Raw genomic sequence first — 21,620 nt, 5'->3', positions numbered from 1 at the left:
TGGTCTGAAGAAGATATAAAACAAGGAAAAGGCAAAAGCAAAGAAATACACAAAAGTCAAGTTCTAAAGTCAGACGTAAAAGGCAAAAAATTTCAGAAAGAAGTCTGGCTCCCTTGCCAAAAATATAGAAAAAATAAAACCGCCTCTTAAACCACAAGATATGACGAATGGTTCAAATTGGTATATTAGATACATGATTTCCGTATCGAGCATTTTCAGCAGAAAAGAAATGTAAATATGCAGATATAACGAATTAACGATACCGCTAAAATCACAAACGACATTGGTAAAAGAAACTAAAAATACGCAACTGCTGGTGATCTCATTATGTCTTCTATTGTATCTTGAGAATAACTAGACTAGTCAAACGGAAATCCTTCAAGTACTTGAGAAATCCTACGTTAAATGTATTTTCTAAAAGAAATTGGATAGCAAAAAAAAAAAAAAAAAACTCGCAGTGACAGTCGATGATATTGTTCCAGGGAGAAAATATTTTTCTGCAGCTCGTGCGTCAATTTGTGTCTAAATAAAATAAATCATACGTCGATATTCGTTCTCGTAATAATAAATAAATATAAATAAATAAATATATATATATATGTATGTATGTATGTATGTATACACAGACATATATATGTATGTGTATATATATATATAAATATATATATATATATATATATATATATATATATATATATATATATATATATATATATATATATATATATAATCCGGAAGCGCACGTCGACGTATGATTATTTTTGTACAAACAGACGCACAAGCTGCAGGAAAACAGTTTCTCCCCGGAGCAGTATCATCGAATATCACTGCGATTTCCGCACTAATTATTTTGCGGTAAAAACTGTCAATATTCCGGCATAATTCCTTTAAATCCGGGGAAAAAATCTGCCTGACTGAATTTTACTATTTTTCTGGCATCATTAATTCCGAATGTAAAGAAATTAAGTCGGAATATTCAATATTTGTAAAATCATAACTGTTGAGGTCCTTACATTAACATAACACATATACGGTAGTACATATAATGATAGATACTTTCTTTTAACAAGTTGTATATATATATACAGTATATATATATATATATATATATATATATATATATATATATATATATATATATATATATATATATATCTACAGTACATGTGTATATATATATATATATATATGTATTTATATAGGTATGTTTATACATATACAGTGCCTTATAAATGTATATTATGCAGCATTTGGAAAGAAATGCCAGAGGAAATTTACATTAAACCAATGTCCTTAACCAATAAAACACTGTCAATGCTTGTTTAAAGATGTAAATAAAGTCATTACTAACATAGCCTAGTTTTTCTAATCGAATCTAGTTGGTCACAGAACAAACTAATATTTTGCGGTGTAACAGGATATAGTGTTCTGTAGTTGTGACATCTACGAACATTAAGGAAGTTTTTACATAAATATTCTCAAAATGTAGACTTACGTAAAACTTCCAATTTACTCTCTTGCACTAAAAAAATATAATTCTTTAATTTCCTCGCAAAAGAAATACGGAAATCCTTTCTAACATTATTCTAAACTTTCACTAACCTTGAAAATGTGTATTAGAGAAGAAATGACGCACTCTATATTTTTCTTTTTCACATGACGGCAGATATAAGTAGCTACTACAGTAGATTCTACAGGCTGATCCAGGTACAAAGATTGTGTTCACTGGACGGATCGATGGAGACAAATCTCGTTTAATCCTATTGAGCTTCTATTTACTTAAACTGTGAATTAGGTACACTTTGGTTAGTTCAACGTAGTGGGCCACAGCTATAGAGAAGAGCACGGGTATAGCAATCTCATTCCCTGAAACCGGAAGGGTATCGCCTTTTGGATTCATCCCCTCTAAGGGGAAAAGCATTATAGAGAAAAAAATAAAACAGAAGAACAATATATTTCGAGTGATGATGCTGTAGAATCTCTGAACACAACTGAATGAGGAAAGGTGAGTAGACTCTACATGATAAATACAGGTAGTGAATAACGTTTTGGGAGGGATTATCATGGGCAATTATGATGCTGATCCTGTGCATATTTTGAGCCCTATCATCCACATATAGCTGCTGGATTGCATCAAAATTAAATTCATATAGCTACATTTATAATGAAGCAACAGATTACCCCTCAGGTAAACAGAGCTTCATAATGAAGGTTAGCACCCAAGCACAAATAAAAAGCATTTTACATTCATTGATAACCGTTTTACAATGTTATGGTCATCATCACCTGTATAAAAACCGTTTTACAATGTTATGGTCATCATCACCTGTATAAAAACCGTTTTACAATGTTATGGTAATCATCACCTGCATAAAAAGAGTAAAAACTTAAAATTACAAATATGAAATAAAAAATACATTTACAATGGCTATGTAAATCTACCACGATGAACGCATTATTAGTACTAAAAACAAGAATGGTAGTAGAGGCAGACGAAGCCCAAAGCATATCTGACAACGTAAACATGAAAAGTGAAATCCACAAACATGGAAAAAACTAACTGATAAAAGTTGTCATGTGAAAAATGAACTCATTTTAAAGATAAAACTATCACAACATACCGCAAACTGCAAAGTTATAAAATGAAAAGTGTCTAAGACACTAATGCTGACACTTGCAGTTTTTAGCATAGGCAGCATGGTTACTGAACTCACTATGAAAGTGAATTGCTGAAACTGGTAGGTGAGATGAAGTATTCCTTTAAACAGACAGAGCAAACCAACCTCTTCAGCAAGAAGGCACTCAAAAATGCGAGTACAACCTGCCTCAAGAAATTCCAACACCCTTCATCCGATTTACCACACACCTCGAACTATGCTCGACTTCCTTCATATTTCTCGCAACAAATTCAACGTTCTCGTCCATCGTTCCCAACTATCTCTCCCACCCTAAACTCAACTCTCTCCCCACCCTCATCTAAACTCTCTCTCTCTCTCTCTCTCTCTCTCTCTCTCTCTCTCTCTCTCTCTCTCTGTAACATAAACACACACACACCAGCAAAATAAAAAATAAACATACCACAAACACCAAACTATATTTCTCAGAGACGTTGAGAATTAATCTTTCTCACGAAGAAAACGGAGACGAACAAAAGAATAACCAAATTAAGGCTTAAACTCAAGTTGAATATCAATGTGTTTTTCCTGTAGGGTGCAGGGAGACTCAACTCTTAAAGATGGGAACATGCGTGAACAACTGAAAAGACGAAGGAAACTTCACAGATCGAAGGAAATGGAGCGGCCAAAAGTGACCCAAGTCCAAGATCTCCGAAAAATACACATGGGATGGTAAAGTCAGACGTGAGCTACGTGGCTGTGGCAAAGCAGACACGAATTTAAGCACCTTTCAACTGCCAACCTCTATACTTTTACGTCAGAGAGAGAGAGAGAGAGAGAGAGAGAGAGAGAGAGAGAGAGAGAGAGAGAGAGAGAGAGAGAGAGAGAGAGAGAGAGAATATTCATTAGATTGTATGTAAAAATTTTGTTGTGGTTAAAGTAATAAAAAATAATAAAATCATAACGGCTGATCACAATTTTCCACTAGGAAGACCAATTTCAAACAAGATATTTAGCATCTTTCTTAACCCTACTTATTCTTCACTATTCTTACCACTTCTCCATGAACCAATAAGAAAACAAAGCATTTCCTTCAAAACAAAACTTAGCACACACACAAACACACACTACATGACAAACGATACCCTATTTCTTCAAGCCTAAACCACATACGTCAGGTCAATTGATTTATTGAGAACTGGTACCATGGTGGTAGTAAACGGTAAAACCAAGTCATTAACACCCTAAGAAGTGCTAATGGTGTGGGGTACTGATATATTGGGGGAGGAAATGCTCACTAACCGCAAATGACCCTCTATACCCCTAGGCAATAAAAAAAAAAAAAAAAAACCAACAGCATCCTCACCGCTCTGAATGGTGTGAAAGTCACCAGTATACGGGAAGGGAGTCTTGACGAAATTAGCTAGGAAATAAAGGGTATGCAGAGAAAAAAAATTCATATGCATACTAGGGAAAGAGAAAACGGCGAGGAAAAGTTTGCTAAATTCGTCAAAAGTTCAAAGTGAAGCAAGCTAATGGATGTAATACTGTGAGGTATGACTGGAGGTATATCTGTTCATTACTTCACTGAAGCCAAAGCTAATACAGATGAATTATGAGCTATGGTTAAAGGTGAGGAGATGGAAGTAATGCATGATGACTTTGTGAATTTCTATGATGGGGCCGTATTGACACTGGGGAGAGTTTGTGGTTATAGAAAGGCAGAAAGAGGGAATGCAAACAATTTATGATGAGATGTGGAAATGCAAGATTAGTGTAGGAAAAAAAATATTCACTGTTATGCAGTTAGAATGCAGAAGAGTCGCGTGCAGTTATAAAGGAGGTGGTTGGCTAGGGTAAAAATTAACTCCAAACTATAAAGAAGGAAAGTACTAAAAATGGGAAAATATAAGCAAGAATTATATGGAGAAGAAGAAACCGTTCCACGGGGAAGTAAATGCAATAAAGTTCAAGAACAAATGGATCTTAGAATAAGGGATACAAATAGATGCTCTGTGAACTGAATGAAATCCTGGATCGAAGGACTGTGTGCTCTGAGAAGTTGTTGAATATAGACGATACAAGAGAGGTAGATCTGAATGACGGGGTTATTTCAAGATTGAGACTGCGTGTGGATTTTACTGTAAAGGAAGTAACGGGGTAATTAAGAGACTGAATAATGGAAAGGCAACCAGCGTTGATGGAATTACTAATGAGATGATGTGGTAAAGTGGTGAGGCATGAGTGACTGAATGGCCATGCTATGAGAAGCATGTACGGATAAAGGAAAAGTTCCAAAGGAACATTTAAAAGGATTAATTTTCTTTTCATTAAGGCAAATGTGACAAAAGGAACTTTAAGAATTACAGAAAGACAGAGGTAATAAATTTACAATAAATCCAATCTACCAATGGCAGTTTATGATATGATTCTGACTAAGAAACTACCAACAGATGACAAAAGGATCGACAGGAAACATCATTTCTTGTTCAGAAAAGCAAAACTGATTAAGCAGTAATGTGGTGGATGGTGAGGATATATGGTGTGAGAGATAACATGTTGAGAGTGAGTAAAATTTTTATGATGTAGACAGGGGTGAATAATTTAGAGAAAAAAGTGGGTCAGAGACAAAGGTGTGTTATGCCTCTAAAGTTGTTTATTATTTTCACTGATGGCATAATGAGGAAAATAAAAAGAAATTAGATTTAGGAACAAAGTTGCGGGATAGACAAATGTGCTATGAATGGAAGGTAAAATGAATAGTATTTGCAAATGATAGAGCACTGATTGAGTATACAAAGATGAGGAATAACAAACACTAGTGAAAATGTTAGTGAAAATTTAAAACTGTTTGCAAGGAGAGAAACTTGAAAGTAAATCTAAGCAAGAGTAACATTATTATAAAGGTAAATTGAAACCAGTACGAGGGAACAATGAATGTTACAATGGATGGTGGAAGACATGAAGAGGCTCATTCGTTTAGGATTTAAGGTTTTATAAATCGCTATTGACCCGCTGAGGAAAGGGAAGGTCACTGTGCAGTTGCACAATTTTTTTGAAACCGAACATACACATACACACACATATGATTAATGTCCAAGCCCCTCTGCACATACACTAGGAACTGGGGGAAGTAGATATATGGCTGCTGATGACAAAAAAGGTACACTTATGGGTGCCATAAAACACTTGCCATAGCTCATAAAGGCGGTGTTGAATATGAAAATCTATCAAGCCCTCGGTGGGGTTTGAATTCAGGACCATAGAAGTGGGTACTCCAGGTGATACCATTCAGCTGTCACACCCTTTTTGTGAGTAAATGTAACGAACGATGGTGAGATGAGAAAAGAGGTGAATCACAGAATAGGTGAAGCAAGCAAGGTTGCAGGGTTGTACGCAAAAGATTAAGAGACGTACATATTAAACGCAGAGGAAAAAATTGTCGAATTTGGGGATATAAACTGTTTACCTAGTATATGGAGCATCAAAAACAGTCCTAAGGTTGGCTTAAATGAAAGGATTGATTGAATGGTTCTGAGGTGGTTTAGTCGAGGTGCTAGTAGGGAAATAGAGAAGATCAAGAGTGCTGAATATATGGAGTGAAAAGGATGAAAAAGTAATGGCCTTAATATATGGCATTACCCCTTCTAATCAGAATTCAAGCTTCTCTTACCTGTAAAGGCGGCGGGCAGTGATCCAGAAGTTCAAGCATGTGTCGCAGGTTGTGTGCGTCTTGGATCACGAAGTTGAGTTCCATATCGAACTCTCCTCCCACAAGCTGTAAAAGAAAAAGAAAAACGTGGTTTGGTAACGCATGTTGCTTTTTGAATCCATAAATACACAAACGACAGATTATAGACATGACAACACACCACCTCAGAAAAGCACCTAATCTTTTGTGCTTGTAAAAAAATGAAAAAAAAAGCATATTGCATGTATTAATACCTGCGTAATAACAATTGCAATTACTTCAACCATAACGCATATTTCCCATACCCATAACTTCTGAGCACTAAAACATTTTTCTTTTCACGCCAGCTAACTTGGTTTCAGCGAGCTTCGCCGAGCGGCAATTATTGCTGGACTTCTGTATTGTATTACTCCGGAAAAAAATAGTCTCATTTATATTCTGAATCGCAGAGACTACCGGTACTGTGCTCTGCAAGGTTTGAAAAACAAAATAAAAATAAAATGAAAAATACAAAGGGAGAAAACGAATTCATACTCAGGGGAGGTTCTCGATTCGTGAGGAATCGAATAATGCAATGAACTGTACGACGTTTTTATGCAACTGGGAAAGTAAGTAATTCTTGTACGGCTTACAACTAAAGCCTGGTAACTGGTTGTCGCTGTTTCTCTGTTAAGTCTAGTGATCTCTAACTTCTTTGTGTTTTCATGTCAATGTTTTTATTTCTGAAGTTTTGCTGCAAATTCCATGAAAGCGCTACAGGAAGGCCAGTTTCTTTGAGCTACGTTCAACATACCTAATTCTTCCATATGAAGAGTTGTCCGCCAAATATAATGAAAAATTTTGAAAATCTAAGGAAATAGTAACACTGAAAAACCAATGAAATGGACAACAAATAATTTGTTTTTAAAATTAATCCTGCAATAAGTAATGATTTTATTACTATACGTCTCATAAGCTGTACGCACTAATAAAACACGTTTATGATTATTATAAAATGGAAAGGACTTAATTTGGGTTTTATTCTTCTTTACAAAGAGAATATACATAAAAAAAATCAATAAAATTCTTTCCCAAGCGTCCAATGAATACCTTCCTCTCTTATGAGTTCGACAATTTTCGTGACTCCTCGAATGAGTGAGCATCAACCTTATAGAAAAACAGCACCACTACGTAATGAAAGAACAAATTTTGGGACAGTTGGGAGAACTTTAAATCCCTATTTTAGCGAATGACAGTTATACTATTGAAAGTTTGGATTGTGAAATTCGGTCTGTTCAAGGGATGGGCGAAGTGTGACGCAGCATGATTCGTAGTTCTGCTCTTAAAAATTCATGTACATATACACAGAGTAGCATACATATACGAGTATACAGGGAATGACTGAAATAATTTTATAAGTTTATATACTGTATATATATATATATATATATATATATATATATATATATATATATATATATATATATATATATATATATATATATATATATATATATATATATATATATATATATATATATATATATATATATACATATATATATATATATATATATATATATATATATATATATATTATATATATAATTCAAGACATATGAAATTTCTATTATGAGCCAAATAGATAAAAATAGAGTATTAAATGTATCGGTTATGCTTCACACCTAGAGCGTGTTTATACCATTTACGCCATGCTGCTATTTTCTATTTCAGTACAGAAGCCACGATATGAAGTGTATCAGTTACTTTTTCGTTTTGCTTTTGTGGCTCGCAAAACATAATTAATAACAGTTTATGCTGTCTATTTCCTCTAACTTTCTTTTTATCAACACCTTTCATTCTACCTTACATACCTTTATTCAACGGCATCTTTATTTCTTCAAATACCTTTTCGTTTCTCAACATTTCATCTGCATCATTTCGCGAAACTCTACGTTATATTTATTTAAGAAGCTTTACTTCGTTTTCATTCAAGCCTCTTCAAAACTAAACCTCGTTTCTATAAAAAAAATAAAAAGTTACATCTGATGTGTCTTCTCTATTCCATAACATCTACAATGTTGAAGTTTTTTTTCTCATGCATCATGCTGTAGAACCCCTCCATCACACTTTCTGTATGAGGCAGTAACATTTTCTCCCAATCAATAAATAAACCAAACGATTCCCTCCTTAATAAATAACCCATCACTATACTTTTTTATTCTATTGCGGCAGCAATATCATGTCATCGTTTGGTAATAACACGCTATTATGCGTTACTCTAGTAACTTCAGTTAAACATAATCACCATTTAAAACCATACGCCACATACTCCATCTTCCAATCGAACATTCCTGTGCCTCTATGCTGTTCTCTTTCGCTAAATTCTCAAATCCTTCCGCTCACATTAAACACTGTACGAAAAAGATACCACACCCTTGCCCAAGACATACCAAACCAGTTTCCCTTCCGTTATAAAAATTCTGAACAGCTCTTAACTCACTGCCAGTCTCATTAGACATTCAGAGCGAATTCCATACCCACCATTTATTTTTCTTAAGGTAAAAACTTTGGAAATATAGGAATATGAATACGAAACCTCAATTATGAAAATGTGAAAACTAAAACATATGAGTAAAATATACAGAACTCCACTTTCCCCTTCCCTGACATCTACGACTCCTCAATATCCCTTCTTTTTCACATACTTCATTTTCCAGTAGCCCACATTCAGCGGACAAGCATAATATATCAAACAGGTAATGGAGGGAATTAATATAACCGCAAGGAATGGATGACGTTTATGCCCACATCGTAATGAAAGCGTTAAGGTATTGAAATAAAAATAAATATCAAATCATGTAAAAAGTATATATACATCAGACACAGTATATACGCAAACGCGTGAAGGCACCACGCTCATCCTAACACAGGCTAATAGTTCACTTCAGATATCTCACCATCCTGTGAAAGCCCTTCTCTCTCTATCAATCCCTTTCTGCGTTCAATTTCCTCAGGATGTCAGGAGTTTCTATCTATGCTTCTGCCTCTTTCCTACACCATTAATAACAATTCTCGCTCTCTCTATCTTTCTCTCACTCTCTCTCTCTCTCTATAAGCCCTCCCACTCCGAAGTCAATGCCAAGTCCATTTTTCTCCTTCGTTTCGTCTATCCTTAACGCTCATTCTCTATTATCCTCTGAATACACCCTCATCTGTTATTCTATCCTGACAGCTTCTAGGTCGTAATCTAAAATTCACATTTCCAAAGTTCTCAGGGGGTTTTTACCCCGCCTTTCTTACGCTCTTATTTATTTTTTTTTTCTTTCTATCAGTATTAGTCATAGCTGTACTGAATCACATCGCTTTAAACATTCATTTCTTTTACACAACTGTCTTCTTTTCGTTAGTAGTAACAGCAGCATCAAATTTCAATACTCTCATATTCTGAAATATAAATTTGGCATTTAAATCAAATAAACAAATTATTCGCCTTGAGGAAAATATAACGATAATCAGTTTTCTTTTACGAAAAGGATTATGCATTATGCAGTTGCTATCAAAACTTTGAGAAGCTTGCACATAATCGGTCTTAAGAGAATGATTAACACGAACTCACGTTTTTTTATTGCTTTTCTATTGGTTTCTAACGAATGCCAACAAGTTTTACCCATGGCACGAGTTCTAAGCAGCATCATCCTCGCCTACAAAGCCATTCAATTCACAGGGCCTCTGCGAAATTCCGCTGCACATTTATTAAATTCCTGTGCTTACTTTAACAAATGTCCATTCATATTCAGACTCCCGTCTTACAGTTCCCATCCAGATAGGTGTGCGTCTTCCAAAGACCTACTTCCTAAGACTGTACAGAAGAAAAGGAGAGAATTCCAAACCTTAGGGTAATCAGAAGTCACCGAACCAAGCAGTCTGGGACTTGATAATCTCCAGGAAGTCTTTGTAAGATAAGGTTGTCCAGTTAGTGCTAAGAGGCAGACTAGGTTGACAAACCTAGTAATTTCCATTAAAACCAAACATAGCACTATTCTTTTTATAAATTGTTTTAAAAACCTGTAAAGGAATCACAAAAGGCATGAGTACCTTGTTTTATTCTCAAGTTTCATTTTTCACTTTAGTCCCTCTCACTAACTTACAAAACACACAACGATATGTAATATACATACATACAACATACATACATACATATATATATATATATATATATATATATATATATATATATATATATATATATATATACATACATACATACACACACACACACACAGAGAGAGAGAGAGAGAGAGAGAGAGAGAGAGAGAGAGAGAGAGAGAGAGACAAGACGGAAATTTTCTATTTTGTTAAACTTGGCCGTAGAATCCATCAATCGCTGTCAAATTCAGGGCCAATTTCCCTTTCAGTTACGCCTAAGCCTCATCGGGAAAGACTACTCTGTCATAATGTCTATTTCATAAAACTTCCACAAATCTTAAAGCTGCTCCCTTATATGGAGAAGATCGGCAAATAAACTTGCAGCCTCATCGTTCAAAACAACGTGCAAGATTTTGGGTGAAAGGATAAATTCAACTTTCCTTCTCCTTAACGTCAGTGTCATCGCCAGATCAACTACGCATCACTTTTTCATTAATCATCTCTACCTTCATCACTGGTGCATGTCTCACAAAAGAAAATCTGTTAAGCTTTCTCTCTCTTTCCTCACGTAAGTAAGAATTTCTCGATTACAAGAAATAAATTACTGTTATTCCCTAATTAAATCGGCTTGAATAAGCACATTTACACGATCTGCTTAATTTGTCATATATGATCAATATCTATATCTTCTTTAATTGTCCACTCCAATACCGATGGAAAAAGCACCTTTCCCGTATGCCTTGAATTAACATTATTATCACCAAAATGAATCCAATTTTTTTTCGTGCTGCAACATGGAAAATTTATTGAAAGAACTCAAAGTCACTTTTGCCAAAGAATGGTCGCAGTTCATCACCGGTGAGAGCTGATCCACACTACCACCAATAGCCTTCATGACCCAACCATTCATCCGAATCGATTCGGATCAACTGTAATCCGATGGTTACGAGTGGATCTGCTACTGATAACATTGCTCTGACCCCTCCAACCTTCCAATTAATCACCTCCCCCGCACAGTTTTACAAAGCAGACAAGCTCTTGCGATTGATGGAGTCCTTGATTCTCAATTTGTTATGGATGCTGCGAATGGCCGAAAGTGAGCCACAATTAATTCGCCGACTTCAACAGGATAAATTACCATATTTGAAGATCCTGCTGACCAAAGGATAAACGAATGCAAATAAAAGCTCATGCTTGTCGGACTTTCAGTGCTTTGCTGCTTCTCAGTGATAAGAATGTTGACGACTGCAGTGTAATTTAGTCTTTATTCTCTCAGTAATAGTTCTTACAAAGGAATAAAAAAAGATCACTTAAATGTTTAAGTACATACTATTAATGTACTTAATCTAAAGCTTTTGTGAGTGTACTTACATATGAAACTTTACTACAATTACAATGTTTAGAAAGGTAAACCTATGTACCTTCACAAACAACCTGTAATGGGAAGAACTTTTAAACAATAGGGTAATTAAACAATGCTTGTTCCTGTTGTCATTCAAACAAATGTTTGTCCCTGCTTACAATCTTAAAAGTTAATAATTAGGTAGGTATGTCTGCGCATGTATTTTCAAATATGCTGCTATATTAAAGTGCAGCGCAAAACAGCACTTCGTTTTGCTTAACGGTCTACACGTGTCGTTAGACAAACGTTACAAAATGGTGACCTTAAAAACATTACCACATACAATAATAGCCTCAAAATTTCATGTATCTAGATACATCTACATAGACACCAGGAACCTTATATATATATCTATTCTGCAATTATATAAAAAATATCTTATCCTTCCAGTAAGGAATTAATTTCACAACAAAGAGTCATACAAATTTTAGTCATCTGCTACAAACAAAGCGTATATTTGACACCAAACCACACGGCCCAACATTTGGACCAAGACATTACACAAGCCGGCACGAAACTGAATTCCAACACACTTTCCGGGGGTACTGAGTAATTTGGTAAACTTCGAACACACTCTTCATTGTAGTCTCCCCGAGCACCAGACCTGCAATATATATCTGTGCATCCGTTTCCTTCCAAAGACAGAGCACGCCAGGTGCCTTAAAACTCTGATGCTTGCGGGGGTAGTAGTCACAAACAACTTCCTGGTTTTTTAAGATGATGCTCGAGACGACTTAAAATTAAGACCTGAGTAAAGAGTCACATTGAAGTCTCTTGCATTCATAGTTAAAACTTGCTTACATTTCGGCTACTTTGGCTCGTTAAGTTCTCGAAAACGTAAATTCCCTGAACACAAACAGAAGACAGTACATTAATACCACAACATTTAATATAATTTTCTCAAGACAAAAAACAATAGAAATTTTTCAAAAGTTCTCTTGCAGATCATGTATTTTCTTAAAAGTACAAAATAAAAAAAATAACAATAGTTTTTCCAATAAAACAAATTTGTAAACAAACTGTTCCACTTTACTGAATGTCACCTTTATGTCCATCACAAAAAATAAACGCATGAATATATGGAAAAGTGGACAGTGACCAAAATGACCTTTGACTGAAAACCACCAATACGTTTTGTCTGCGTCAAAAACTGGGGATTTGTAATTACTGATATTTTTTCATTAGGTCCCATCATTTTCACCATATGAAAAGTCCGATGTGACCAAAATTCTGACCGGGACTATTAGGTTGTTGTCAATGAGGAATTTGCACAGTGGCTCACACTGAAATAAATAATCTCAAAACATCCTGCATATAGGCTGACACCCACAGGATATGTTGAACTGTGATGACAAGTGACGAGGTAATTATATTTTTAAAAGGTTATCCTGTTGTCACTTTTTTCCTTTAACACAACATCCGTAACCATTCAGCTATTCTGTTTTTTGATTTCTGACGCTTGACACTACTGAAAAAGCGCACACACGCAGAAGTACACACACACACACACACACACACACACATATATATATATATATATATATATATATATATATATATATATATATATATATATATATATATATATATATATATATATATATATATATATATATATGTATATATATATATATATATATATATATATATATATATATATATATATATATATATGTATATGTATGTATGTATATATATATATATATATATATATATATATATATATATATATATATATATAATATATAATATATGTGTGTAATGTACTGATATGGTGAGCGCGCGCGCGCACACACACGTATGCATGTATGTATGTAATCATTCTTTCTCGATTCATGAAGTCAAATTTGTTAACCTAACGACATACAGAAAGAGAGAAAGAGAGAGACCAGATATGCGAAGGATCGGAGTGTTCAATTAAGAGAGATCCTTCAGATTCGGAGATGGGGAAAAATGTAGATTTCCATTAGCGGAGTCACCATCCTCTAGATCTCGACAGAATAGAACACCAGACATTTTACTCCATGTGAAAATCGCTTTTACAAAAGTGTTAAGACTCGAAATTACGCCATACATTACAATTTTCTATCAAAAAGAAGATGACACCCTTATCAGTAGTAACCAACACACTAGTTATACAATAAATTTAGAGAACAACTTTTTTATGGTAACAGACTTTTTCTGCAGAGCAGGAACACGCCTAATAACTGTGTTGAAGGTGAGGTTAAATCCCTTAAAAGTACAAGGACACGATGAAAAATCATTTTGAATACATGTGCACACAAAGAAAGAGTGAGGGAGAGAGAGAGAGAGAGTGTGTGTTTATGAAGCCATACTGAAGACTCATTATACTACCTAACGTAACATAATTTCATTCGCAAGAGATGTTCGTGTCCTATTTTTAATAATTCCATCTTGTAACTATACTGATTTCTATTACAGCCACCTCGAACAAGTAGTGTTTACAATTTCCTAATATAGTAGGTAGAAACGAAACAAGTCATCCCCCATAAAACTGTTGCAGTATTCAAGTTGGAAAATAACCTATATATATATATATATATATATATATATATATATATATATATATATATATATATATATATATATGTATGTATGTATGTATGTATGTATGTATGTATGTATGTATGTATAAATAAAGATAAAATCCACAGAAGGGAAACGGAAACACTGGAGTGCTGCAGGCCTTTCGACGCTAGGTCCTTTACTTAGCAGACTAGCAGACTATATATTATATATATATATATATATATATATATATATATATATATATATATATATATATATATATATACATATATAACTGAATCACGAAAATATGGAACGTGATGAATATATAAATAAAGATAAAATCCACGAAGGAAACGGAAACACTGGAGTGCTGCGAGGCCTTTCGACGCTATGTCCTTTACTTAGCTGCTAAGTAAAGGACCTAGCGTCGAAAGGCCTCGCAGCACTCCAGTGTTTCCATTTCCATGAATGCTAAGTAAAGGACATAGCGTCGAAAGGCTTCGCAGCAGTCCAGTGTTTCCGTTTCCTTCGTGGATTTTATCTTTATTTATATATTCATCACGTTCCATATTTTCGTGATTCAGTTATACATATATATATATATATATATATATATATATATATATATATATATATATATATATATATATATATATATATATATATATATATATATATATATATATACATATAGTAACACGCTAGAAAACTGCCGCTAGGATGCTTTGTAATGACACCTATGTGAAAAATCTTATGATCAGCTGCAGTTGAGCTTAACCTCTGACATCATAGAAAACCATCACTGCATTTTTATGAGGACATGCAAAGAGGACAAGTAACAAGAACCCAATATGTAGAAGATAACATGTCAAGAAGTGTAACACCAGTCATGGTCTTAAATCCGGGATGTTGCTATTTCCTTGAAATCTATATTACCTGTCAAATAAAATGAGTTGGCAGAGTTTGAAGGTAAATCATCTACGCTTCTTCAACAGGGTTAGCAATTTTTAGACTTATTGCCTGGGTCAGAAATGGGAGTGCTGGCTTGCACTTCTGTGCAAAAGTGACAGACTTTTAAGCATTCATGTTAACTCAGTCACCTGTGCGATAAAATATAGTAAAGCACAGAGGAGCACAATACTTTGTACCACCTAATATTTATACTTTGAATACTACTACGAAAGGGGGGCAATTCATTTCGACATTTTATAAGAAAAAAATGTACTAGTGCAGGGTTATAAAGGTTTCGCTGAAAAAAACTTACGTATATTGCTAAATTAAGGTAAATTAGATCTTCAGATCGAAAAAACACACGAATGGCAAACGTTGACATCCCAATCAATACATCGTAAATCCAATGACAAAAACAAAATTAGAAACTGATCTATACCAATATTTGAAACGAGAAATTTTATACCTTTCATCTTTAAATCACACCCGTGACACTCAAGGGTTGCAATCCGACAGCGCAGAATGAAAATCCTCATGACCCGCGTTCCATATGTGCAAGTCGCTATCCACAATGACACACGTACATGCCCAGGCTGTCATCTGTTCTTGAGGGTGAAATGAATTTTCCAATCAATATGCAAATTCCATGTGTCAATTTCCCGTCATAATGCTATAACATGTCACCCTGCGATAGGACCCATTTCAATTATTCATTCTTTACATTTCTCTGTCATTCCTCGACTGCTAGTTTGATGAGGGTGAGAATATCACAACCACCCTCTTTCGAGACCCGCTATTTCTAAGCCTCCCTCCCCTTTCTCTCTCTTTCCTCCTTACTCCGGCCGGAGAGTATTGGCAGTTGGCAGAGGAACATTTGGCTGTCACTTATCGATCCTTCTACCGACCGACCGTCCGCCACACCGATGGCTGTCTCCTCCATACCCCTGCCTCCATTTCCAGCCTACACTCATCCACCACCCATCTCCCCTATCCTTCACCGGCTCCTTCTTTGGCTTATCCACTTTTTATTTACCTTTGCTCATCCTGATTCTCTCTCTCTCTCTCTCTCTCTCTCTCTCTCTCTCTCTCGCTTTTCTGACAGCTTGGTCAGGCTTTCCGCCACCAATTTATTTTATTACTCATGCCTAAATGTACTTTTAGAGAGAATCGTGTTTAACCACAAAAGACGGATCGCGACCTGTTATCAGTGTGAGTTGAGAGACATGGATCATGACGCGAAAGGAAATGTATCCGATTCACATTTTCCGTCATGAAAGATAACGTATTAGATGTGACATCTACCATATTTCTCTTTGGTGACGTCCCCTCGCCCATAGCAAGAAATGCCTTCGCTCTTCCCCACCTACCTACAGGATTTTTTACAACTATATTTTTTCTTCCTCGGCTGCGACAGAGGCAGGATTGGAGGAACGGCCGGCAAGAAGTACAGCGGCAAAAGGGACGAAGAGAAAAAGGATTAAAATACAAAAAAGTCCATGGCACCAGTGCCAACCACCGTATCCCCTAACCCCCTACCCGCAGCATCCTTGAGGTTCTAGACCCCGGTCAGGATAATAGGAGGTGGCACCCTAAAACGCGTGTGCTCTGGCTGCAAAAGTGGATTACAAAGTGGACGATGAACCGGGAATTGAACTTGCTGTTTCTAATTTCCTCCAGAAGACCGAGTCAAGCAGCTCAAGAAGAGGATCAAAGTTTAAACATCAGAACAGATGAAAAGGAGTTAAAGGAAGGCAGTGGATTTTGGGACGGTAGTCTGAGAGAATGAAATAAATTTAAAACTTAACGACCATAATACATGCTTTAAAACAGATCAAACAAAACAAAAAATCAATAAAAGAACGACAGAAGAAAAAACACTCTCGGAATTACAACTATAATTTTCTTAATACTGCACGTAATAAGTCTGATAGATTTATTCTTATTAGGATAATTTGAATGGAAATACAAATAAAAATACAGAATTCCCAAACAGACCTCCAATGAACCATCAAAATACATATTTCCTGCGTAATTACAACTTTCAACGTAAATGCAAATGCTGAATACAGATACATGACCTTTATATTAGCTTCAAATCACGTTCATGCGACGCTTTCGAAAACATGAACAGAAATTTTATTTTTTATGACCCTCCCCCGGAGCAAATAACATTACCTTGAATATCAGAGGAGTAAAGAATATACTTTCTATAAACAGAATTCTGCAATTTCATGCAACAGAAAAATAAAAACATATACAAATTCATCATCAATTTTATATGTGAACAGATTTGGAACCAAGATTGATAGCAACATTTGCTTTCAATCAAATGAAAGAAATGAGGACAACTTATCAGTTTAACCCTACTGTTGTTCCTTCCTTTAAAATGTAAGATCAACCGCTTTATTTCCCTAATCTGCAGAGTTAAACATTTATTTAACGTCAGTTATCTTAATCCGAAATTGGACTTTGCAGCTTAAAACAGTGACCTAGGATGAAATTAACAGCAAAATTTAAACTAAAGGTCTAATTTTACTTTAACGACATTATGTAAACAAAATATAAAATACATTAACACAACGAAGATTAAAATCCTTACAAATCACGAGTATTTTGCATAAATTTTATTCTGTTCAAACCTTACAATTGTTCATAATGCTGTAACCAAATTTCAAATATTACTAATGGTTATTAATACAGAGTGGAATGTAATAATTAGATTTCAGAGTTTGAAAGAATTTCTTAAATACATCTAAATATTTGCAAGCAGGAAAAATTCCTTGAAACTACTCACATTCCTATGACCTCTGTGCAAGCATTATCTGTTGCCCCATTAACACACTTTTGATAACAAAGTCATATGATAAATGATGTCAATTTAGGAGTTAGCTAGTTCATACCATCTTGCCAGAGTATTAAGAAAGGCGTACGCCAACTAAAACCCATAAACAGATATCTTACGGAGAAAGTGGTCTGCTTCAGCTTGTAGCAATCCCAATATATTATCTGAAGTGACATCGATTTTGATACTTATTCGTTCAGGTAAAATAAAGATTCTCTATGTATTTTGATGAAATAACTACACTTTCCCCTCTTCTTTTCATTTCTAAATCCGCATTAGTGTAAGAAAAAGAAAAAGGAAATTTTGAATGACGGATTACAAACAAACGTACAAGCGTACACAATGTACGTTCTCATATGTAAATGTGCCGACGTTCCAACACAAGAGAAAATCTTGAAGAAAGCGGAGCACAAAGAAATACATTTCATGCCCGCAATAATATTCTTTATCGAAATATATTTTTCAATCCGAGTAACTAAAAAACAGGATATTTTCTCGAGATCCTTTACCAGTGCATAAGAACTGAGGTTTCTTTTATCTTTCCGTACAGGAGCTTTTGAACGCAGACTTACCAGAATAGACTTAGGGAATTGTTGCTACATTTAATTTATCATGTACAAAAGATCTCGCGTACACATAAAAAAGGGGGACGCAAAACATGGCAAAGACGAATATGTTTAAGTAAGAACGGGAAAGTAAAAAGAATAAGTTAAGGAAGGTTATATGTTTTTGCGATTTCAGAAACAGTTCACTTAAGGGTTTCTCTTTTACTTCTTTGCGCAAAGGGGATAAAAACGGGGTTAAAGCATTTCAAATGTGCATGAATGAGGATGCTTCGACTGCTCCTATTTTTCAAGACACTGGAGACAAATATTAAATATTAATCGTTTCTCTAAACACGAGAGAACATTATTGCTAGCGTGAAATCTGATTCACACAATTAAACACCACTACTACAAATGCTGTACATTGAATTACAAGCATTTACAAATACACATCAAGCTAGCAAATGTGACCATTAAAATCTGAGAAAACGAAAAGCTTATCTAGAGATAGAGAGCTCATGTTCACCAAACTAAACAAAATGTCTTGACTGTGTGGAAATGTCGAATGGGATGCTGTTTCTGATCTTGAACTATACTGTACACTGGTGCCACTCTAGTATGGATTTTCTAAATCAAAAGCAAATGTTTCGTCCTCTGATTATAAGAGACAAAGCCGGTGACAGGTAACAGTTTTTAAATGATATCAGAAAATTGACGGTCCAACAGTCAGTCCTGTCTTGTGTGTGTTATTATTAATGGCATTGCACTTGTTGCTGCTATCAATTAGACATTCTCATTATTTCTAATTACATTTCATGTTTCAGGTTTACAGACCCTGCCGCATTTTGAAAGGGAAATGAATCTATAATGAAGAAATGACTGACCAACAAAACCATGTAATTATTAAGCAGACACTTACTTTACTGACAGTGTTTTGAATTATATGAGCAAACTGTTGACAGAGCAATAGCTCGAGAAAAACATTTTATTGAAAAAACAGAAGACAAACAACAATAAACATATAAAAACACGCCAACGTTTCGGATAAATTTCTGGACAACATTTGCGCCATATCGACTATTTCCAAGGGATAATCTCGTATCCGAAAGGCAACCGGATTCGAGGAAATCACTCGGCACATTCCTCTTACAAATTTTCCCATTTATAAGTTCACGCCACAAAATATATTTAGGGGGAAAATCGACGACGGCCATAAGGATGGTTGTCCGAGGGTCTTCCTACGCGACTCCCGACTCAGCACCATCCAGCAGGAGATGATAAGCCCACATAACTTCAATTTTCCCTCCGTATAATTCATTCTTCTGCGATATTGCAGAACAGATAACGAACGACAAAGAGCGCAGGTACAACATTCCGAGGATTAAATCACAGCCACGGCTTTAATAAAGAGATGAAAAATATTCCTTTGTACCGAAGTAAGCTATCAATGAATATTTCAATAAGTAGTCACTTAATCTTTAAAAATGGTAAGTCATAATACTAAGTCATAATAATTTGGCAAAAAAAAATTATAGTAAATTTGTAATTTTTGTTTAAAAAAGAGTGAAGGTACAGAAATGTTACTAGAAAAAGCTTAGATATATGCAAAGATATATATGCAAGGTCATAATCACTCTGATTCGAACGATGTTATCAGTACCGTCCACTATAACGTATTATACTGACAGACTATCAGAGGCCTAGATTAGCATCATTTTCAATGCGATTAATAAAAACCCACTATGTATGTATATGTATATGTATGTATATATATACATATATAAATGGTATTTTTTTAGACATAATGACCTTTCAAGTTACAGACTTCCTAGCACTTTTCGGATATGCTTATCAATACGCGCCACGAATGTACGAGTTAAGTGAGGTTAAGTGATGAAGCTGCCTCATTACTCAGTGAAATTCGAACCACAGGCCTTAGGTTATGGAAAAGATGATCCAAAATGTAATGGTGCGAAGGAACTCGAAACGTTAAATAGGTTACTGTGGCTATTAAAATACATAAACAAATATATACATCACAACTATACAAATATGCATGTGTATGTATGTATGCATGTATGTATGCATGGCATTTCTATATATGTATGTATGTATGTCTGTATATATATATATATATATATATATATATATATATATATATATATATGTGTGTGTGTGTGTGTGTGTGTGTGTGTGTGTGTGTGTGTGTGTGTGTGTGTGTGTGTGTGTAAGCCTGAGAATGCTTATAAAAGTGACTGCTGACTACGACGAAGAGAGAGGACCGTTAACAACTCTGAATAACAGAAAAAACATCAGTGTTTGGATTACAAGATGGCTGTTGTGGTTTGCTGATGGTACTGAGATTAAATGGTTGGGGATTAAATGGTTGACCAGGTATTAAAAAGGTATGTCTCTATGTGGAGGAAGTTGTGCAGGTAGTTCGGATGATGATGATGATGATTATCATTATTATTATTCAGAAGATGGACCCTATTCATACGGAACACGCCCACAGCAGTCATTGACTTGAAATTCAAGCTTCCAAAGAATTTGGAGTTCGTTAGGAAGAAGTAAGAGAAGGTAAAGGGAAATACAGAAAGAAGAGATCTCACCTATTAAAGAGAAAAAATTATAAATTAATAAACAGATAAAAATGTATTAAAATGCAAGGAGAATACCATTAAGATAGTAATGCATTGTTCTACTCTATAATGGTAAAGTCTATAGTGGGATTATGTCACTTATTATACAAGAAAAGGCGTGAGGTAGAATTTCCATTGAGAAAGTACGAGATAGCATCTCTACAAAAAGAACTTGTGATTTTAGACAATGAGGAGAGTGAGTGAATAAGAGTTTGTTGTGTGACAGTAACAGTCTGAAAGTAATGGAAACACTGTGTATGGCAAACATCGAC

General features: G+C 34.9%; 1 protein-coding gene across 1 annotated transcript in view; it reads right to left on the bottom strand.

Annotated features, from left to right (window-relative positions):
- LOC136850207 (uncharacterized) overlaps positions 1-21,620 on the bottom strand; it is a 357,433-nt gene that overhangs the window by 179,328 nt on the left and 156,485 nt on the right. Inside the window, exon 3 of the mRNA XM_067123844.1 lies at positions 6,289-6,393. Coding sequence (XP_066979945.1) covers positions 6,289-6,393 — 105 coding nt within the window. The remainder of the gene's footprint in view (positions 1-6,288; positions 6,394-21,620) is intronic.

This window comes from Macrobrachium rosenbergii, chromosome 21 (assembly GCF_040412425.1).
Source record: "Macrobrachium rosenbergii isolate ZJJX-2024 chromosome 21, ASM4041242v1, whole genome shotgun sequence".
NCBI lineage: Eukaryota > Metazoa > Arthropoda > Malacostraca > Decapoda > Palaemonidae > Macrobrachium > Macrobrachium rosenbergii.
The sequence above is the reverse complement of the archived record's forward strand: the minus strand, read 5'-3'. Positions and strand labels throughout refer to the sequence as shown.